This window comes from Triturus cristatus, chromosome 9, assembly GCF_964204655.1.
Source record: "Triturus cristatus chromosome 9, aTriCri1.1, whole genome shotgun sequence".
Classification (NCBI taxonomy): domain Eukaryota; kingdom Metazoa; phylum Chordata; class Amphibia; order Caudata; family Salamandridae; genus Triturus; species Triturus cristatus.
This window is the reverse complement of record NC_140592.1, coordinates 1,146,011,732-1,146,035,378: the sequence shown is the minus strand read 5'-3', so window position 1 is coordinate 1,146,035,378 and position 23,647 is coordinate 1,146,011,732. Positions and strand designations below refer to the sequence as shown.

General features: G+C 48.5%; 1 protein-coding gene across 1 annotated transcript in view; it reads left to right on the top strand.

Moving 5' to 3' along the window:
* Positions 1-23,647, top strand: part of SPTBN5 (spectrin beta, non-erythrocytic 5) — a 1,776,766-nt gene that overhangs the window by 341,561 nt on the left and 1,411,558 nt on the right. The window contains exons 19-20 of the mRNA XM_085627084.1: positions 2,144-2,431; positions 3,290-3,530. Coding sequence (XP_085483210.1) covers positions 2,144-2,431; positions 3,290-3,530 — 529 coding nt within the window. The remainder of the gene's footprint in view (positions 1-2,143; positions 2,432-3,289; positions 3,531-23,647) is intronic.

Sequence of the window (23,647 nt, the reverse complement as noted above, 5' to 3'; positions counted from 1 at the left end):
TTCCTACTGTAGTCTGTGCAACAGTGGGGAAAGCATTGGATTTCAGAGTGGTGACATTTACTATTTCCATTCAAGTCAGCACAACAGTAGGTACATTGTTAGACTTTGCTGGGGTAAAATGTACTATTCCCACCCCAGTCTGTGCAACAATAGAGAAAGTGTTGAATTTCAGAGGTGAAATTTGCTATTCCCACTCCTTCAGCGGAACAGTAGGGAAAGTGTTGGACTTTGGAGGGGAAACATTTACTATTCCCACGAAACCTTCTTCACTTCAAACACATTACATATATAAGTAACATCATGAATGTAGAAAAATATTAAACTCTTAATATAAAAATTATTAATTAAATAAAAATATATGTATGTAGTAAAAAATAAAACAACATTATCACTTTACATGACTACTATTCACTAAAATTATAAATGATCAATTAAAAAAGAATTCTTATTCAATTTTTAATTAATGAACTTCCCACTCTACACACCTCCATACCTAGGAGGTGCACTGAAAATATAGCTTACAAAATAAGAATGTCATAATTTACATATTTCAAATCAATTAAATATTTAACAATTAATTGTGAATTGATTATTACTTTATAACTTCCCAGCCAAGACCACTGCAGACCTAGCAGCCCAAAACTAAAATATCATTAAAATAATTAAATATTCCATAATTTAAATATTTAAAATAACAATTAACTTACAAATAAGAATTAACAATGAATTATTAATTAAATAACTTCCCGCCTTATACCCCTACAAAACTAGAATCCCACAATATCAGTAAAATAAATCAGTATTCCATATTTTACATAATCAAATTTTAATTAAATAATTAATTAAAAATGACCAATAAATTATTCATTAATTATTACTTTACATCCCACCCTAGACCCCTACAAACCTAGCAGGCTGTATCTAAAATCTAAGTAACAAACATAAGTATTCCATAAATTAAATAATTAATTAGCAATTCATTGGTATTAAATTATTAATTAATTAGATTCCCACCCTATACGCCTCCAAATCTAACAGTCTGCAAATAACATATAACAAAAATAAATAAATATTACATAATTTACATAATATCATTCATATAATTAAATATCTTTCTTTAAATAATTCATAACAATTATTAGTTAACATCCCATCCAATCCCCCTATAAACCTAACAACACGCAATGACTCTTTGGTATTTTTTACTATAAAAATCGAAATAAAATAATTCTAAGTCACTTACAATTACAAGGTATGTTTTTAAAAAAAATAACGTTTACATAAAAAATAGTAACACAAAATAAATATATCAACTAAACACATTCAAATAATTAAAAAACAATATTTTTTACCACTTTATTATTGAAACCAATTTTAAAAAGATCATTATTATATAAATTGACATTATTTACCTAAAGAACAATATTCTCATCAGCGATATTTGTGCCTAACGATATTTGTCTATCACAATATTTATTTTTTGATATTTCTGCCTCCAGATATTTCTAATTCAATATTTTGTCCTAACACCACAGAAGATGTGTCTCTAGAATTAAGGAGTGGATTACAATGCAGACCGTAAAGGCTCCGACTGACTGCTGGTTTAGTTTCTGACTGCAGCATTACAATGGAAACCAAACCGGCCTGTCATTCCGGCTGGCTTCTGACTGGCTCAAGCCTTTCCACCCTTGGGATTACGATGCACGGTTTCCGGCATGGTTTCCATGCCGGCCTGTCTGACATGGAAACTATGTCTGAAAGCGTGTTTGGGGGCCCCCAGCAGGTGCCTGTGCCCCCCTGTTGATTCTTGCACCCCATGGCAGGCCCCTTGAGGTGCCTGCCATGGGGTGCAGGGATGAACAGCACCTTACATTTCCCTATTGGAGCATGTATTACGGCCGGTTTACGACTGTAATGCATGATCCCATGGGCAAATGTAGGAATGCGACCGAACACTGTTCGGTCGCATCCTGATTAGGCAGTTGGAACTACGGTCCAGAGGTCGGTCGGTCCCTGGACCGAGACTGTGTCTGCCAGACTTAGGTCCGCCCGACATCAGAATGAGGCACTGAGAATTACAGATTCATTTGGTGGCTTGGTGTTGCCTGCGTAGACTTACTGAATTACTTCTGTTGTTTTCTAGGATTGGGAAAACTAACCCTGCAGAGAGTCTGGCCATCGAGAAGCAGGTCGAGGAAATGGAGAAGCTTCTGGCCAAACTGAAGGAACAGGCAGCAGAGAAGAAACAAAACCTGCAGATGGCACAAGGCTACCAGGCCTTTCTGCAGGAGAATCGCAAGCTCCTGCTCTGGGTGGATGGTGTGAAGGAAAAGCTTGCTAGTGACGAGATGGGTTCTGATGTGGCCTCTGCCGAGCAACTCATCAAAGAGCACCAGTACCTGCTAAAGGAGATAGATTGTGTGAAGGACAGGTGAGTCATAGTACTAGGAGCCAGACTCAAATACCTTCATTATGGGTTGATGAATTTTGGTGCATGGATACCAGAAGGCTAGAATTCGTGGTGATAGTTGGAAACCCTTACCCCAAAATCTAGCGATAATGAGTTTTCTTCCCATACTGGTGAACAACCACACACACTGGGGGATTCTGGCACTTTTCTGTGAGGTATTTCCCAATTGCAGGGAGAAAATAGGCTGGCATTTTCCAGCTGTTCAGAGCAGGGAGAAAGTATTTAATACCAGGGTCTGTGATGGAGCAGGGGAATGGGGTGGGGTTCCGAGCATGCTCCCACTGTGCTGCTGCAGGAGTTAAAAGGATCCGGGCTGTGCTGCTGCTCACAGGGCATCTTCCTGCAGCCTGGATAAGGGTCTGATGTCTTCAGGCCCCGAATTTTTCAAGTCCAGAGTTTGTGTACCTGGTCATACAGGGCCTAAAAACTTTGCATTGCAGATGGGAGAATTTCACCCAGAGTTATTGCTCGGTGTAGTTTTGCCACTCTTAAGGTGGGTCTAAGTGATTTTAAATAGTGGAGCAGGTGAGATCTGTAAAAAGGAAATTTCTCACGAGTAATCTCCAAAATGTGCTTATTGTATCAACCTAGGATTATCTCTCTCTGTCTCTCTCTCTCTGAATAAATTCAAGTTTTCAATTATTTTAAGATGGTCTCAATACCCTGGATACGATCAAGTTGGTCTTATTGTGCTTGAACATTTTGCCAGCATTGTCAATTTGACAAATGGTAGCGCACGTGCTGTTCTCCTTGAATCGGATGAGACTGCAGTGCTTTGCCGTTTCCATGGATCTCCCTAGAGTCTTTTTTCCCCCACAGGTCAATGCAGCTGCATGAGCTGGGTAAGAAGGTATCCGATGGCAAACCAAGCAGCGCCCCAGAGGTGCAGGAGTCGATGGACAGGCTTTCCAGAGACACTGGTGACCTTGGTGACATGTGGATTCAGCGGAAGAAGAAGCTGGAGGAAGGGCTGGAGCTTCAGAAGTTCATCCGGGAAGCAGATCGTATTAACGCGGCCCTATCCGGCCACAAGGCTTTCCTCGGGGTGGAAGATATGCCGGTAAGAATCTCGCTGTGCAATGCAGTGTTCTCATCATCAAGAATATGATCACTCTTTATGAATATCCTTGACACCTATAAACACTCTCTTGATGTGTATAGAGAGATCTTTGTGTTAAAAGGCTCTAAGCCCAACAGTAACCTGTTGTCCAAGAAAAATTAGTCTGGTCTGGCTGTAAGCTATTAGCAGGCATGAACAAATGTATATGAATGTAGTTTTAATTTCACCTTTAGGGCAATGCGTTTTGCCATCTATTATAGTGGATTGTGCAGGTTTCCTCTAGAGGCACGAATTTGGTAGAGTTGCCAAAAGGCACTTTTTTGGTTGTGAAACAAATCCACACCGACCCCAAGACCACCCTCAGAGGCACCCTCATCCACAGACCCCGGGACCGCGAACACAATTCAGCGAAGACATCGCCGACTTCATCAGCCCGCACGCCCTCCCCTCCGCTGACTACATCCTCCTCGGGGACCTCAACTTCCACCTGGAGAACAACAACGACCGCAACACCACCACCCTGCTGGACAACCTGGACAACCTCGGTCTCAAGCAGCTGGTGACCTCCCCCACCCACTACGCCGGACACACACTCGACCCCATCTTCTCATCCGGCAAGCACATCGCCTTCAGCCACGCCACCGGACTCCACTGGACGGACCACAGCTGCGTCCACTTCAGCTTCAAAAAGAACACGATCCACCACCACCAGCAACAGGTCGCACGCAGAAACTGGAACAAGATCACAGCCGACCAGCTCGCCGCAGCCCTGAGCCAATACCCCCCTGCCAGGCCGCCAACAACCTCACGAAGTGGATCAGCAACTGCGCAGACGACCTCGCCCCACTGAGGACCCCGCCCAGCACACCCGGCAGTAAGAAAGCACCTTGGTTCACCGACGAACTCAAGAGTTCCAAGAAGAACTGCCGTGCCCTCGAGCGAGCCTGGCGCAGAGACCCTACACCAGACAACATGACCACCCTCAAGCTCGCAACCCGAAAACACCACCAACTGATCCATACCACCAAGAAAACCGCATTCAAGGAACGACTGGACAACAACGCACACAACAGCAAGGAACTCTTCAACATCGTCAAAGAACTCTCCAATCCCAACGCCGGAAACAACGACATCACCCCATCACAAGAACCCTGCAACTCCCTCGCCTCCTACTTCCACAACAAGATCGCAGACATACACAACAGCTTCAGCACACAACCAACGCACCCTATGACCGCTCCAACGACCCCCACCACCACCCTCCGTGCCTGGACCCCGATCACCACCGAAGACACCATCCGCACGATGAACTCCATCCACTCCGGATCCCCAACCGACCCCTGCCCTCACCACGCCTTCAACAAGGCCGACGCTGTCATCACACCCCACCTGCGGGACATCATCGACACCTCCTTCGACACCGCTACCTTCCCAGAGAGCTGGAAACACGCCGAACTCAGCGCTCTACTGAAGAAACCATCAGCGGACCCCACCGAACTCAAAAACTACCGCCCCATCTCGCTCCTCCCGTTTCCGGCCAAAGTCATCGAGAAGACCGTCAACAAGCAGCTGGCCGCCTTCCTCGAGACGAACGGTTCCCTCGACCTCTCGCAGTCTGGCTTCCGGGCCAACCACAGCACCGAGACCGCCCTCATCGCAGCCATCGATGACATCCGAGCCCTGCTCGACAACGGGGAAACTGCGGCCCTCATCCTACTGGACCTCTCCGCGGCATTCGACACTGTCTGCCACCGCTCCCTAGTGCAGCGCCTCAGCAACGTCGGAATCCAAGAAAAGGCACTAGAATGGATCATCTCCTTCCTCGCCGGAAGGACACAGAGTGTCCGCCTCCCCCCGTTCAGATCAGAAGCCACCGAAGTCATCTGCGGCGTTCCTCAAGGCTCCTCGCTCAGCCCTACCCTCTTCAACGTCTACATGAGCCCCCTCGCGGCCATCGCACGCCAACACAACCTCAACATCATCTCTTACGCCGACGACACCCAGCTGATCCTCTCCCTCCCCAACGACCCCGCCACCGCCAGAGCCAACCTACACAAAGGGATGACAGACGTAGCCGAGTGGATGATGAACAGCCGCCTGAAACTGAACTCAGACAAGACGGAAGTCCTCATCCTGGGCTCTTCACCCTCCGCCTGGGACGACTCCTGGTGGCCCACCGCCCTGGGCAGCGCACCCAAACCCACAGACCACGCACGCAACCTGGGCTTCATCCTGGACTCCTCCCTCTCCATGACCAGACAAGTCAACGCCGTCTCCTCGTCGTGCTTCCACATCATGCGCATGCTACGTAAGATCTTCCGGTGGATCCCCACCGAGACCAGGAAGACAGTCACCCAGGCCCTCGTCACCAGCCGACTGGACTACGGCAACTCCCTCTACGCCGGAACCACCGCCAAACTCCAGAGGAGACTCCAGCGGATCCAGAACGCCTCAGCAAGACTCATCCTCGACATCCCCCGACACTGCCACATCTCCGGACACCTGAGAGACCTGCACTGACTCCCGGTCAACAAAAGAATCACCTTCCGTCTCCTCACCCACGCACACAAAGCCCTACACAACCAAGGCCCAAGATACCTCAACAGCCGCCTCAACTTCTACACTCCCACACGCCAGCTTCGATCGACCAACCACGCCCTCGCCGCCGTCCCCCGCATCCGAAGAGCCACCACAGGAGGAAGGTCCTTCTCCTACCTGGCCGCCAAGACCTGGAACTCCCTCCCGACCCACCTCCGCCTGACCCAAGACCACCTCGCCTTCTGGAAGCAGCTCAAGACCTGGCTATTCGAGCAGTAGCGGACCCCCCCTCCCCAAGCGCCTTGAGACCCTCCGGGTGAGTAGTGCGCTATACAAATGCTTGATTGATTGATTGATTGATTGATTGAAACAAATGTTTTCTAATACCATAAGATACATATAAACATTTCATAATTATGATGCTCCCCCAAAAAATAGACGATTATGCACAATCAAATACTACAATTAGAATATAATCACAAGCAGATCAAAAAACCTTTTTAGCTGTAGTGCAGAGTTATGAAAATATAGGTCTTTGATTAACACTTTCAGCTAACAAATGCAAGGGACTGGTGGGAATTAAGTGTTCCAGATTTTATTCAACAACAAGGTAGAAAGGAAATTTTCGGTCCTCTGATTTAAAAACTGATTTGTTTCATTATAATTTATTTGTTTACAATTTAGTAACATTTGAATCCACAAATCCTTTCCGTCTGGTCGTAGGACAGTATACATAAAGCACATAGCAATTTTTCATACAGAAGTGTGCTATAACCTATACCATAAAAAGTCCAACATGACTTATATCTATAGAAAATGAACTGTGCATTTCAGCAATAGTCTGAAATACTAAGGCTCTTACTTCCCATGTTCTGAGAAGTATAGTACACCGGACCACAGAAAAACGTGTTATCATGTTGCAGAGAGGACGAAAATAACATATTGGCTATTTATAGATCTTAGCTAAAGAGAAACAACTATACTGAGGAGAAATGGGAAAGGGAAGGGAAGCCCTAATCACACTATCTCATTCATATTTTCTTACAGTTAAGCATTGTCATAAAATCCCCCAAAAATGCCACGCATTGCAAACGTTTGATATTTTCTTTGATAATCAACTTTATTGGTTTTGAACAAGAAAATACCAGTAGTAATCAAGTGCAGTATGTTACAGCAATTACAGGACATCTCCACATTACATCCGCAGGGGGTTGGAATTACAATACTTGATCCCTCAAAATCTCACGTAGTGCGCACAGTTCCTAAAGGGAGATGTATTCATTCTATCTGCCCTAGCCATTTGCCCCAGACCTCACGGGACCAAGCTGGATATCCCCTGGCCTCAAACATCGGTTTTTCCTGTGCTGCGCACCAGTCCACGCCTCTGTGCCATTTCGCTATGCCAGGAGATACAGGGTTTGTCCAGCCAGCAGCGATGTCTTGCTTAGCTACCATGATGGCTGTATTAAGGAATTGTTTGCCCGCCAGGGATCCATCCAACCCATCCATAATTCCCAGGAGTATATTTAATGGGTTGTGTGGGACTTGCCAGCCCAGGACCTCTTCAAGCTCCTTTACTATTGAGTCCCAATACTGTGCAATGACAGGACAGGCCCAAACCAAATGGAAGAAGTCAGCTTGGTCGTGCTCGTAGCACGTGCATGATGCAGTGGGTTTCGGACATGCATTTTAAAGGTGCTTGGGTGTTAGGTAGGCAGCATGTAAATAGTATAGTTGGACCAGAGGGAGCCTGGCTGAGGTGGTGACAGTTTTGGGTACTATCAATGCGTCTCTCCAGCCCCCTCTTTAAGGGGTCCTATCCACTGTTCCCATTGGTTTCTTAACCGATCTAGTGTGTTTGGAGTGTTATTGCTTAGGGATCGAGAAACACCCCCCTTTCCCAGGTTACCTGTCATAGTTTGTGCCTCAGAGGGACTATACTCTGGTAGCGATGTGCCATTTGGTTCATGCCTGTGGAGGGCGTGACGTAACTGCAGATATCTATAGAATTGTGAGGGGTGTAGGGAATAACGGGTTTGTAGGTCTTGGAAAGAGCGCATATGGTCGCCTGTCCATACGTCCCCAAGCTGTGAGATGCCAATGAGGTCCCATGTCCGGAATCCCTCTAGCCTGCTGGCCTCTTGAAACCAGGCTCCTTGCCAAAGTGGCGTGTATTGAGTCAATTAATTTGTCCATTGGGTATGGCGCAGGAAGGTGCGCCAGGCTAGGAGAACTGCTTGCGTTACAGTTGGCAAAGTTCTGGGGATGGGTCCCCTGTACATCATCACCTGGATCCTGGGCAGGCCCAGTTCGCCCATCTCCACCTGAAATGCTGGGTCCGACCAACCACCGTTAAACCAGTCATGCAGCGGGAGTAGACGGATTGCGAGGTAGTATTGCTATAGATTGGTCATGCTCATGCCTCCATCAAAAGGTGGAATCCGGCATTGGGACAGCGCCATGCGAGGTCTCCACCCGCCCCAGAGGAATTTAGTTGTCAGACTGTCGAGCTCTTTAAACCAGGTCCGTGGGAAGAGAAATGGAGTGTTCTGGATCATGTAAAGGAACCTGGGGAGTGTCATCATTTTAAATAATGCGACCCTACCTAGGGGATTAAGCGGTAGTGTCTGCCATCTGTGGAGGTCCTCCCGCGCTCTCTTCACCAGCGGGGTGTCGTTGGGCGACCAGGCAAGATCAGGGAGCAGGGCCACCCAGATTCCCAGATATTTAAATGATTGCTTTCTGATTGGTATCGTGGATGGGCAGTCAAACCAATACCTCAATAGATGGAGAGGGACCAGGACGGATTTACTGGAGTTTAGCTTCAGACCAGAGATTTTTCCAAAGAGGTGCAGTGCCTCCATGCAGCAGGGGCCAGACTGGGCCGGTTCAGCCAGGAAAAGCAAGACATCATCCGCATATAAAGCGATTTTGTCCTCTTCAGAGTTTGGCCACCTCGGATACGGTTGTCCGGCCGTATAAGGCATGTCAAGGGCTCTATCGTGAGGGCAAACAGGAGCAGTGAGAGAGGGCAGCCCAGCCTCGTACCCCTTTCAATGGAAAATAATTCAGAGAGTGCCCCATTGACCAGCACTCGTGCCTGCAGTCAAGAGTATTGCACTTTAACTAAGTTGTGGAAGGGCTGGCCCATGCCCATTACGGTCAGGACATCCTCCAGATATCGCCGATCTACGGAATCAAATACTTATTTCCAAATCAATAAGGAGAAGTGCTAGGTAGGGAGTTAGTGATTGGCGTTTGGCTAAGGCTAGATGAAGGCGTCTGAGGCAGTATCTGGTCCCATGAGATGGCATGAATCCACATTGATCGGGATGGACCAGTTTGGAAAGATATGGTTTCAGCCGGTGAGTGAGAATCAAAGTGAGATTGGCCGATATTCGGAGCAGTTTGATGAGGGGGGTTGTGTTTTAGGGATTACCACAATGGTGGTGGCGTCTGTATCGGGTAGAAATGAGCCACTCTCAACCGCTTCAGCATGTATATCTGATAGGTGCGGAACAAGTATCTCTCGATAGGCAGCATAATATTCCTGCGGGAGACCATTGGGGGCTGGGGTTTTACCTGATCAGTGCGTGATATCGCGTCGTTGATTTCTTCCTGGGTGATAGGAAGATCAAGATCTTTTGTTTCAGCTTGGCTTAGGCAGGGGAGTTGAAGGTGTTCACAGTTGATTAGGCTTGAGAGAGTGAGTTCAGGGTGTTGTTTTGAGTAGAGTTTAGAGTATTATGCGGCAAAGGCTTGGGCTATCGCAGAAGGCGTGCGATGAACGATACCTTCTGGGTCTTTGATCTCTGGGATTATGCAGTTGGCCATTGGCTATGGTGCCTGGCGGTGTATGACATTCCCATTTTTGTCCCCCCAGCCATACAACCTGGCAACAGAAGATCTCCACAGTAGCTTGGCAGCCTTCATGGAAAGTTGATTGATTTCAGCCCGCAAGTATGCAAGCTGCCTTTCTTGTATATCGTCCAGCTGTTCAGCTGTTCGTTCTTCAAGGAGGGTGGCTTGGGCCTCCAAGAGAGTGACCTGAGCGTCCCGGGCCAGCCACTAGATTTTGAGTTGACCTTTGGCGAAGCCGCGAATAGTGGCTTTGCTTGCTTCCCAAAGGGTACCCGCAGAGGGGACCGAGCCGTGATTGGTCTGAAAGCATTGTCGGAGCTCTGCCCCCGCAGTTTTCCTGAAGTCTTTGTCCTGGAGGAACCATGCGGTCATCCTCCATATCGGATGGAGTGCGTCTGGGGGGATCCCCTATCTTCAGGAGCATGGGTGAATGGTCGGATATGCCTCTCGGAAGGATGGTGATATGTCTAATTTTCTGACAGTCTAGTGCAAGCATAAAGATATGGTCGATTCGTGCGAGCGAGTGGTGAGCTGCAGGGGTGTGGGTATATTGTTTGGTCCGGGGGTGCCAAAATCCTCCAGGCATCGCACACAGCGTGGGTGCTTGCCCAGTTGGTGAGGAGTCTAGCATGAGTGGATCTTGCACCGGATGGTGAGCTTGTGGTGTCAAGGCCTGGACGCATAACTGCATTGAAGTCCCCTCCAATTACCGTCAGCCCCGGGGGTAATGAGGCGATAAGGTTTGTAGTACGTTTTAAGGTTGAAGTGAGCAGTGATGGAGGGGAATATATGGACAGTAGGTTGAGGGCATTTCTTCCTATAGACCCTCCAAGGGCTATAAAGCATCCTTGGGGGTCATTGGTGACCGTTGTAAGTGTAAAGGGGAGGTTACGCCGCATGAGGATTGCCACACCCCATGAACCCTGGGTAAACCCTGAGTGCCAGGCCCTGTCGTATCCATAGCGTGCCAGGAAGGGGCAGTTTTTACCCAAAGGTGGGTTTCTTGAAGCAATAATATGTCAGCTGCTTGGCGGTGGGCATACCGCAGGAATGCTGTTTGCTTAATTCTGTCTAGCAACCCGTTAACATTCCATGGCAATATGCGGAGCTGGTCTCCGCCGTTAGCTATGTTGTCATGGTGGATAAGGGTGTAAATGAGGCTCCATACGGCAAGAGCTGCGTATGGAGCTTTCTATGCTGTGCGCAAGTTGTGGAGTTGTGGGTGCTCTTTTGGGTTGCGGACAATGTGCAAGCTTGTCCTGTTGTGGGGTAGAGTTGCTGGTTTGGTGAACGCAATGCAATAACAGAAACTTGGGACAACGGCCACCCCGCCAATCCTTGTCCCCTCTCCCACCCTATACTTTGAGAACAGAAGCATCTGTCGTCCCACGCGAATAAAAGCGATGAAAGAAAGCACCAAACTTGAACGATTGGGTATGGGCTGGCGTGGAAGACCCTCCTTACATGAGGATGTTTATCATTGCAATGTGGAGGAACTATGCTTTATGGTGAAAGTCAGCTACTTGAAGATTTCTCATGGTGAATGTCTTTGAATGGTTTGTGACCGGCCAGGGTGTTCGGCCTAGTAGCGCCGGACTTCGAGAAAGGTCCGAGTCAGCTGAGTCCAGGTGGAGTCTTAGGTAAGGTGTAGCCAGGTTCTGAGTGATTCATGGAGTCGGATCTTTGTAGAGAGCGGAAGCTGTTCAGTGGTGCATGGTCCCTAGGATGCAGTCCGGGGCTTGCAGGCGAGTCTGATCTGGCTCGATGTGTGCCTCTTCACCTTCGGGAGCGTGTGCGTCTCCTGTTTGACGTGGGTGATTTTGCTTGGGCGTCACTGGTCTGGGCCCCAGTGTATGGATCCAAGGCGTTTGCACTTAGCGGCTGTTCCTCAGTTAGCCAAGTCTAGGCTGCTTCCGGGGAGTCGAAGAAAAGGGATTTGTTCTGGAACACCACCCGAAGGCGAGCCGCCAAGAGCAGCCGATGTTAGAGGCTCATAGCACGCAATTTCTGTTTCACCTCAATGAAGGAACGTCTTTGAGTCTGGACTTCTCGTGTATAATCTGGGAAGATCATTATTGGCTGCCCCTGGTACGATAAAGACTTTTGGTTGCGTGCTTCACCGAGGATGAGGTCGCTATCTGTGAAGATGAGGATCCTGGTGATAATGGACCTGTGCGGCGCTCCAGGTGGGGGTCTAGGGGCCAAAGAGCGGTGGGCTCGCTCGATCGTAAACCAGATAGAGAGGGAGTCCTTAGGCATCCAGGAGTGTATCCATTGCTTGATAAAGTTACTCATTTGGCCTTGCTCTGATCCTTCCGGGAATCCCACCAAGCGGATGTTATTCCGTCTCGATCGATTTTCAGCATCTTCTGCTCTTTTGTGCAGTTCCTTGGTATGGGTTTGCAGATGTGTGACTTGCTCCTTCCGCTGATGGATGTCATTCGAGCCATCGCGATGCAGAGGTCCCACCGAAGGAGAGCCCTGTCAACCCGGATCTCGCCGATTTTGTTTTCAACTGACGTTTGTGAGGCGCTAATTGCTTGTAGGATGGTATTGAGGTCAACTGGAGCAGGGGGTTCCCTCCCGCGGGCCCGCTCGCCACTCTGGGATCATTGGTCGTATTTGATCCATCTTGGTTTGCGTTGGGGGGGCTTAAGTCCCCGGTCTTTCCCCATGTTGCTAACAAAGTGTGTGCCATATTGTCGTCTTATGCCGTTCGGTGCGCCCAAGGAGGAAGAGGAGGTGTGCGTTTGTAGCTCCAGGCAATGAACGGGAGGAGAGAGTGTCAGGTATGCAAGGACTATATGACTGCATTTAGTGGTTAACGGTACGTATATAAGGTGGTGTATGAGTTTTTAGGCCCCAATAGTCTTCTACTTGCCAGCACGGGTATTCGTGTTATCTCAGGGTGAGTCTCGAGGTTGTCTAGGGTCCGGTTCACCCAAGAGTCTTTCTAGGCCCCGTCGTTCAATTGGCCACCTGAGCGGATATTGGGAGTCAGCGGTACAGAGTCAAGAGCGGCTGAAGTTAGGGTCAAACCTTTACGGGCCTGTGCGAATGTATAGTGAGACTTTCAATTAGCGTCTGGATTTCTGGGTTGTATCGGTTGCTCTCCGTCACCTCTTCTAGCTGCCCAGTGAAGGGCATATAGCGGGGGGTCTATGGAAAATGTCCCCAGCTGCGTAGAGCTTCAAGAGTTCAGGAGGTGCGCCCTAGGTGGCTCCCCAAGTGGGCGGTGGGCTAATAAGCACTGCGGGGGCAGGGGGGAAGAGTCGCGATTGTCCCGAGGCCCGTCCCATCCAACAGCTTAGCAGATTTGTGAGGGGATGAGGAGAGGCAGTTACCAGTCGCTGACTCACCACAGTGATCTTTCCTCTTCTTTGGAGTGAGTCTTGTATCAGCAGCTACTGGTAGGCCCACAGTCCTTTATTTCCGTCTGGCCGTCAGGCCCATCCTCGGCTGGCGCCAATGTACTCCTACTCAGGGGCGCTAAATTGCACAGGCTTCCTTGGCTCCCGCAGGGTCAGACAGGCCATCACAGGGGGGCGGCCCCCAGTCCAGCGCTGAGACCTGGGCCCATGTGTCTTTCTCCACGGGGTCGCCGCAGTCCTCCACTGCACTTGAAAACATTTGATATTTGGAGTATAATTTATCTCTTGAGCCTAGGCTAGATGATTCTTGTAACCACAAAAAGTATCTTGCTTGTTCTTTCTATTAAACAGAAACATTTCTGTCATTACTGTTCTCATAAACCATGTTCCTTTGCATTAAGTCTGCAAGTCAGGTGATGAAATATAATGAATATTTTCATAGGTCTGAGGAGTAATCATGTGATCAAATTCTTTAAAAAGTTTTAATTCCAAATCTATGAAACTGTTGGACAGTTTAAAAACAAATCCTTAAAGTCACTATTTGTAAGGATACACATCCAACATGTGTCCTTATTATTTTAGTGTAATTCCTGCATTTTTGCTTAAAACCAGTATTATCTTCACCGTATCTTCTGCTGTGCCAGTTTAAGATTACCATCTAAGCCTAATTTTTAATAAGATCAACATTTAATCTAATCTTCAGTTATTTATAAGTAATTTTGGTTGTTAAAAATACTCTTATCCATTGTTACACAACTCACACTTTGTAAAAATGTTACCCAAGTCATACTGAGCACTATCTCAACTACCTTTTTCATTGAGCTTTCAGATGAGCATTTTAAATGTTGGCTTATTGCCAAATGTGGCTCCATTTATTTCTTATTCAGTTGTTCAAAACCTTCCTCATCTTTGTCCTTCTTTGATCTATAAGGGCCAGCTTCCTCCATTAAACCCCTACCGTTGAGAATATTTAGGGCCATATGTATCAAACTCCCTTTTTGCGATTCCAAAAATGCGATTGTTCGCGAATCGCAAATTGAGAATCGCAACACGGTATGTAGATAAAAAATCGCAAATAATTTTGGATAAAATCGCTATTTCCATTGCGATATGTGAAATAGCGATTCCTTATACCAAAAAATTGCAAAATTGGAGGGTGAGGGATCACTGCAGTGCAACAAACAGTGGCAGAGCTTGGAGACATGGCCAGCAAGGACAATCAGCAGCAGGGGGAAACACCCAGGAAAAGAAAACAAAAGTTTTCAGAAAGTGAGCTGGAGGTCCTGATACAGGAAATGGTCGTCAGTCACGAGCACCTCTTCGGAAAGAAGTTCCTGCGTGTTCCTGAAACACGCAAGAGGAGGATTTGGGCTGATATTCTGCGAAAGGTAAACGCAATTGGCGTCAACCACAGAAGCGTGGAAGACCTCAGGAAGCGCTGGTACGACATGCGCCAGCGCTCCAAGGAGAAGGTCGCTGCCAGGTTGGAGCAGGCGAAGAAGACCGGTGGTGGGACCTCTACAGCCACTGCCTCAACACCACTCGAGGAAATGGTTGAGTGGACCCTGCTTCCGGAGAGTGTAATGGGCGTGGCAGACCTTGACAACTCCGATCCCCCGGAACCAAGACAAGGTAAGAAGCATGCCATCACACCCCTCACACCCCCCTACTTCCCTCACACACCCAGGAGAATCCCAGGGACGCCACAAAACTAAAAGTCTAGTGCAGGTACACAAGCACACTTAGCAATGCATTATGGGTGATGTCACATGCACATAACAGTGGAGCATTGACACCCAGCCAGTCCCAGACAGCATGTGCGCATCAGGAAAGGCAAAATACAGACAGACAGGGCCCATGTAAATCCAAACTGTGAATTTTAATGCATGACAGATGCAAGTCAGGACAGAAAATTAATGTGTGCATTTACGTCCACAGCACTATCAGAAACACAGGGAACAGTCAGTGGAGGAGAGGATGCATCCCTTAACCCAGAGGAAACAGGGCAAGAGGAGGAGGAGGGAATGGAGGAGGAGGGCAGCCCAGTCATCCCCCCAAAACGCAGCAGGCGGAATGCAGTGCCACCATTGCCCCCACTGGAGGAGGAAGCCCAGGACTCCGATGGCGATGTCCAACCAGTCCCGGAACAGCCAGAGCCACAAAACCGTCATCGAGCACGTGCTGAACCAATCCTGCCAATCCCATCCAGGCGCAGGGCACGTGCATCCACCAGTGCAGCAGTCCCAGGAGAGGACACAGTCTTCAGAGGGCTGGAGGTGCACATGTTGGAAGTCCAGCGCCTGCATGCCAAAAACATCAGGTCAATACAGCGGCAAATCAGGGTTGGCTTCATGGGCATGACGGGTGCCCTGGAGGCACTCTGTGCTGAACTGAGGGCAGATCGTGCAGCCAGGTGCAGGGAGATGCAGCGCCTAGACCTCTACACCAGTGCGGTCAACTGCCTTTCCTCAGCAACCAATATGCTGTCAAGGCGCAGCATCAGTATGCAGTGTGAGGTGGCACACAACAGCCAGGACGTGGCAAGGGGCCTGGTACAGGTGACATGTGCTGTTGATGAGCTGCGGGCAGCTCGCACTACTGGCCCAGGAGTCCTCACTCCAACAGACGAGGATGCACAATCTGGCAGGAGCAGCATTACACCCCTGCCCCCCCCGGATAGGCACCGTAGTGTGCGTCACAGAATGACTTCTGGGACAGGTGAGGAGGGCACTGTGCACCCATAGCCATGGGCTACGGGCCGACAGCGCCGCATTTGAGGTGCTCAGACTTGGACAGGGAGAAGGGTGCATCAACCCAGTGTACATGAACACTTGCTCCCGATTGTTAATATGCACTGTGATCCTAACATGTGCTGGGCATTGAACAATACATTGTGTGCTACACAGGCTGTGTGCAGATTTTAATCCTGTAGTAAAGAAAATAAAACACAGTCTCGTAATTGATAGTTAGCATTGTGTCATATTTTCTTACCTAGAAATAGTTCTGTGTGATCTCATCTCACCTCTGGCGCCCAGCAGCTGCACCAATTACACCAGCTGGCATGCATCCTGGCGCAGGTCCCTCCTCATCGGATGAATCCGATTCACTGAGCTCCACTGGTGTGCCTTTCCTGGTTGCGATGTTGTGCAGCATGGCACATGCAAACACTATCTTGCAACAGGTCTGGGGGTTGTATTGTAGTGCCCCTCCACTCTTATGTAGGCATATGAATCTGCTCTTGAGAACCCCTAAGGTCCGCTCAATGGTAAATCTGGTTGCTATGTGGGCACTGTTGTACCTCCGCTCCCCAGCGTTGGAAGGATTCAGGTAAGGAGTCAGTATAAAATCACGGACCGCATACGCACTGTCACCTGTGGGACGGGAGGAAAATGGTTAAACACTGTCCTGCCAATGCTGTCCTTTACTAGTGTGTCCTTTGTACAAATGCTAATACCTAGTAGGTATCCCTCACCAAACTCCCCACTTGTGAGTCAACGGTGTATCCCACTGTGGCGGAAGATGAAAGCGTTGTGTGTGCTGCCTGGGTATTTTGCAACAATGTCGGTGATAATGTGCTTGGCATTACACACCACCTGTATGTTCAGGGAATGATAGGATTTGCGATTCCTGAACACATACTCGTTCTGGGAGGGAGGGATATGGCGACATGTGTCCCATCTATGCTTCCAAAGACGTTGGGAAACTGTGCAATTTGATAGAACTCCTGCTTGGTCTGGTCTAGTGCCTGTGCTGTGCTGGGGAAGTGGATGTGGTGATGAAATGAAATGAAATGAAATGAAAAAAGTATTTAATAAAGCGCACTGCGGCCAAGCGGCTTCCTGGCGCTGGGGACCTGGTCAGAGCTCACAGAGGGAATCCGAGGAGCCTACGAAGAGAAAGCCTGAATGAAAAGAAAAGTTTTGAGGGCTTTTCGAAAAAGGGTGTAGATGGGGATGGAACGGATGTGAAGTGGAAGGCCATTCCAGTACTGGGGGGCCAAAACGGAGAGGCGAGTACCACCCGTTCTAAGTTGGCGAAAACGGGGGATGTGCAGAAGAGAAAGAGAAGAAGAACGAAGGGTACGACTGGTGACATGGGATGATATAAGGGAATTGATGTAGGGGGGGCAGAGCGGGAGTGAGCTCGAAAAGCGAAGCAGGCTAGTTTGAAAAGAGATCTGAAACGGATAGGGAGCCAGTGAAGAGATTTAAGAACAGGAGTAATGTGAGAGAATTTAGGAAGGGAAAAAATAAGGCGGGCAGCTTGATTTTGGATGGCCTGTAAGCGTCGAGACTCGTAGGCAGGAATGCCCACGTACAAGCCATTCCCATAGTCGAGGCGAGAGATGACTAAAGCCAGGACTATGGTTTTGAGTGCATCAGTGGTGAAAAAACGTGAGATTTTCCGGATAAGACGAAGGGAAAGAAAGCAGGAAGACACAACAGAGCTAATCTGACTATGCATAGTTAAGTCAGAACTAACTTTGATGCCAAGGGTGCGAACAGAGGGGGAAGGTGTAGGAGGGGGACCAAAAGAGAGGGGCCAGTGTGCAGGGGACCAGGGGTTAGATGGACCACCCGTGAGGACAAGTTCCGTCTTATCGGGGTTGAGCTTAAGATGGTTGGCGCTCATCCACTCCGAAATAAAGATTAAGGTGGAACTGAACTTAGGAAGAGAATCAGAAAAAGAAGAAAGATCAAAGACGAGCTGGAGGTCATCTGCGTAGTTATACACTGAGACCCCCCGCTCAAGAAGAGAGGTGACGAGGGGACAGATATAAAGATTAAAGAGAAGGAGGGAAAGAGAGGAACCCTGGGGAACACCACAAGTGACCGGGTGGGGAGGGGCAGAGAAACCGGAGAGATGAACCGCCTGGTACCTATCTCGAAGGAAAGATGCCAGCCAGGAGAAGGCTGCCCCCCGAATGCCCGCTGCGCTGACACGGGCAAGAAGAATGGAATGGTCAACCGTGTCGAACGCAGCGGACAGATCGAGAAGGACCAGGGCTTGGGGAAGGTTGGAATCAGCCTTCCCCTTAAGTTCATCCAAGACCGCGAGAACCACTGCCTCCGTTGAGTGACCTGAGCGAAAGCCCGCCTGATGGGAGGCGAGGAGGCCATTATCCTCGATGTACGAGGAGAGGCAAGAGGTGACATGGGTCTCGAGGATCTTAGCTAAATAGGGGAGAAGGGAAATAGGTCGGAAATGAGCAGGAAGGGAGGGATCCAGACCAGGTTTTTTTAGGATGGGGAGGACAACGGCGGATTTAAATGATAAAGGGACAGAGCCAGCAGCCAGGGAAGAATTAAGTAGAGTGAGCGGGGGAACAGGAGAGGCGGTGAAAAGAATTTTAAGGATACGCGCCGGGGCACAGTCTGCAGGGGAACCAGATTTAACCTTGATCAGGTAGTTGTAGAATAGATCAAGAGAGATAGGGGGGAAAGTGGCGAGGGAAGAAAGCGGGGGGGTGGCATAGTGCATAGAGATAGGTTGAGGGACAGTCGGAATATTAGCTTTAATTTTCACAATCTTGTCTATAAAAAAGTCATTGAGTGACAAACAGAGGGACTGAGAGGGAACCAAACCGGGGGAAGAACGATCAGAGGTGGCAAGATTGTGAACCAGGGAAAAAATTTCGCGAGATTTGTTTGCAGAGAGAGCTACTCTCTCAGTAAAATAGGAGGTTTTGGCCACAAGAATAGCTTGTTTATACTCAGTGAGGAGAGCTTTATATTTAACACGCAGAGAGGGAGAGTACTGCCGTCTCCAGAGACGTTCCGACCGCCTGAGGTCGAGTTTTAAAGCTTTAAGCTCTGGAGAAAACCATTTGTGCGCATCGTAAGGGCGGACCGCCTTGATCTTTTTAAGCGGTGCCACTCGATCGCACGAAGAGGAAAGCCATGTGCTGATGGCATTGGCCTGGGACTCAAGGGGGAGGTTAGTAAGATCAGGAGTGGAGGAAGCCAAAGAAAGTGAAAGAGAGTCAAGGTCGGTGTGATTCCAATTACGGACAAAGTGATTCTTGGGAAGAGAGGGCTTATCAACCACACCCAAGTGAATAGAAAAGGAAATGATATGGTGATCCGACCAAACACAAGGGGAGATAAGGGGGGGTGAAGCCAGGGGACGAGAAGACCAGATTTGGTCAAGAGTATGACCTTGTACGTGGGTAGGGGCTGTGACATTGGAAATGAGATTCAGACAGTGAAGAGTGCCAGAAAAGTCTTTGGAAGGAAGATCTTCCTTTGGATCTCCTGGCCAGAAATTGAAATCTCCGAGAAGTAGTACGGAGGAGTTGTTGACCACCAAGGTGGCTAGAAGATCCTGTATAGAGGCTACGAAAGAGGGCATCGATTGGGGGGGACGGTAAACAAGGACAATAGTGAGAGGAGAGGGAAAATTAAGAGAACGGGCCACAAGGCAGTCCACGTTGGATATGGGGAAGTGAGAGAGGAGTTGAAATTTAAATGTTGACCGGACGATCATCGCTACCCCTCCACCGGCCCTGCCATCCGAGCGATCAGCTCGGAGGGCATAATAGGTATCGGGGAGGATGGCTAAAAGATCAGGAAGAGCGTCGGCAGTGAACCAGGTTTCAGTCAGAAATAAAAAATCAGGAGAATCAGTAGTCAGAAGATTAAAGAGTGCTGTCTGGTGTTTGACTGCAGACCGGGTATTCAATAAGTAAGCAGAGGCAACAGTGGGAGCAGGGGGGGGACGAGAAACCGGGGATAATGTAGTGGGAAAAAAGGAAGAGTTGAGAGAGGTGGGTATCGAATGAAACAGAGGGGAAGAGAGGATACCAAGTGAGTGTAAATGATGTAAGGAAAAAAGGGGGGGAGAAGGAAAGGCAGATAGTGCTATAAGTTGAGCGGAGGAATAGACCGAGTGAGGAGCAAGGTGTGTGGCCCCTGGTCCCGGCCCGTCGCGGACGGGCGCAGACGGGCTTAACTTAGGCGCAACTTCAGCGCGCCTTCGTCGCGCCCGCTGCGCCCGTCCGCTGCGCCGCCGGAAGACAGGAGCCATTATGTAGGGACGACACATGAGGAAGGAGGGTCAAGGGGGCGTGGCAGGGGGGGAGGAGCCAAGGAGCTGCAACGCCGAGGCCAGACCCGCCAAAGATGGAGGAGCCGCCCGTCCCTCTCCGCGAGTCAGGCGAGGAGGGGGCGGTCAGCGGAGGCGGTCTGCTCGCGTACAGGACAGAGGGCAGCCAGCGAGGATCAGGGCGCCGAGTCCGAGGCGCTCTGAGGCAGTGCAGGTAGGCAGCGGGTAAAAGTCAGGGGAAATAAAACTAGCGTTGCTCCCGGAGAAGCCTCGGGAGGTCTGACGACAGGTCAGGAAGTGCAGCCAGGTAAGCGCCTTAAGTGTCCGCCAGGGGGGGAGGAGCCAAGGAGCTGCAACGCCGAGGCCAGACCCGCCAAAGATGGAGGAGCCGCCTGTCCCTCTCCGCGAGTCAGTCGAGGAGGGGGCGGTCAGCGGAGGCGGTCTGCTCGCGTACAGGACAGAGGGCAGCCAGCGAGGATCAGGGCGCCGAGTCCGAGGCGCTCTGAGGCAGTGCAGGTAGGCAGCGGGTAAAAGTCAGGGGAAATAAAACTAGCGTTGCTCCCGGAGAAGCCTCGGGAGGTCTGACGACAGGTCAGGAAGTGCAGCCAGGTAAGCGCCTTAAGTGTCCGCCAGGGGGGGAGGAGCCAAGGAGCTGCAACGCCGAGGCCAGACCCGCCAAAGATGGAGGAGCCGCCCGTCCCTCTCCGCGAGTCAGGCGAGGAGGGGGCGGTCAGCGGAGGCGGTCTGCTCGCGTACAGGACAGAGGGCAGCCAGCGAGGATCAGGGCGCCGAGTCCGAGGCGCTCTGAGGCAGTGCAGGTAGGCAGCGGGTAAAAGTCAGGGGAAATAAAACTAGCGTTGCTCCCGGAGAAGCCTCGGGAGGTCTGCAGCCTCTGTACCATGGCATCAAGGAACGCATGGAAAAAGAGGGACAATGCACTTTGTGAGACCCCTCCTGCTGTGGCTATCACCTCCTGGAAGCTACCTGATGCCAAGAGATGCAGTTAGCACAGAACTTGGATATGGGTGGGGATGGTGTGTGTCCTGCGTGTGGGGTGTTCAAGTATAGGTTTGAGCTCCGCTATTAAATCCAGGATGCTCTCTTCATCCAGCCTGTAGTTTGTATGGATCTCCTCCTCAGTCCGCTGGAACAGGGTTATGCGCGCATGAAAGATCCTTTCCTGGCGTCTCCTTCTCTGTGCAGCAGCTCTGAGTCGCAGCCTCCTGGCTATCACATACAGACCAGCCATTGTTGAAAAGATCTGTTGCATTGTGGGCCTCCTTAAATAGTTTGCACCTGGTTACCACCTGCTCATACTTGGTGGTAATTGCGATTCTCAACAATGCGAATTTTGGAAAAATCGCAATTAGCGATATTTTCATGCATTCTGTTTTGCGATTTCGCAACTTGCGAGCTCAGCAATAGCGAAATTCGCTATTGTTGAGTCACAACTTGCAAATTCGCAAATAAATCGCAAAGGCTTACTAATTGCAAAATTGCTAATCGCTGAATTTGCGATTAGCAATTTTGCGTACAGAATGTGTCTCTTACATAGCAAAGCTTTGTTTTGCAATCACATACACTGTTTTTTTGCAATTCGCAGTGTATGCGATCGCAAAACTGCTTCATACATATGGCCCTTAGTCCCTTTTGGGACAAAACCCCCCCGACAGTCTACCTGCAGACGAGTATTTAGTGGACTCATTTGGCTCCTCTTCACGATAAATGATTGTTTTTTTTCTTAAATCTGTTATTTTTGAGCATTTAGAAACGAAAATACATACATTCCAATTCATGCTTGCAATAGGGCCGGATATGTACATACTTGTAAGATTAAGTTGCTTGCAGTGAAGCAAGAGGTTAAACAACAAGCGAACCAAGATCATTATACATTGTTTATAATTCATTTAACTAAAGATGCTGTGAAATACAACTGTTTTTAACGTACAGATAAGCTTACTGCATTGCATAACCCAAAAAAAGCTTCCAAGGGATCGGGTGCTACCGAACCCTGGAGTTTGGCACTGAGCTATTGAAACACCCTGTTCCAAAAATTAAATAAAACGGGCAGTTAAAGCAGACATGGAGTCAATCTCCATTTATCAAGGCCACATCTAAAACATGGTTCAGAATGGAATTTTTTTTTTAATTGAGATGGCATATAGTAAAGCATCCATTTTGAGAACAAGGCCTTTCTTTTTAAATGAGCCCCTCTAATGGCTTTTTGGGCCCATTGATTGTATTGATTCCAGGTAGAAGCCTCAATCCTACACACAATGGAAATCTCAATCTTATCTAAAGCTGCCGGTACTAATTTAATATAAAGATGTTGCAACATTATATGGTACCAATTACCAATTCCAATTAGTCCACTAACATAATAAGCTTGGCTGATAGTGGAAGCCACCGCATCTCTTTTGCAGAAAGTGATGAAGTTGAAAATATGAAGAAAAAAAATCATATCCGAAATTTCCGGATTGCTTTATAGAATCTGCATCCAGGGCTTCATAACGCCAGCCATTAGGAGATCATTAAAGCGGAGAATACCAACTTTTCCCCGGTCCTGGATACTCCCCTTTCCTATCTGGTGGCCTATTAGATTGCCGTCTTTTAGTAAGATATCAGGATGAAATTGGGGGGGAAAAAATCCTCCTTCAGCTGAATGAATCTATAAAGCACAGCAACAGGGAATTTATATCTGAAATATTTCTGGAGCTTGGAAATTTTGAGGAAGGGGGAAAGTCTAATTCCAGATTCACTGAACATTTACTCAATATGAAAGTTATTGGAAAGATTTTGCAGAGGTGCTGCCCAAACCCACCAATCTAGAAAGGAAGCCTGATAGTACTTCTTAAAATGAAGAAGCACTAATCCACCATCCTCTTTAGTTATTTGTAGAGGTTCCAACCTGGTACGAGGCTACTTACCAAGCCAAATAAAATGTTGCAGCATCTGGTCAATTTCAGTAAAGAAACTCTGGGGCACCTTGATTATTTTTATTTAAAAAAAATAAAGAGTAAAGAGTGGGAGAATCATTATTTTGATATCTACTGTTCATCCAATAATGGTAAGAGGATACGACTATCATTGATGCAATATATTCTAGGCTTTAGATAAAGTGGTAGATAGATAAGATGGTAAAGTTCTGAAAAGTCATGGAATATTAAAAATACCTAAATAGGATTTGAGACCTGGAGCTGTGGCCGTATTTCGATGGGTAGTACAAGTTTGGAAGAATTGAATAAAAGGACTTACGATTTAAAATGATTAATTCTGTAGCCCCCCAAATCTGAAAAACCTTTA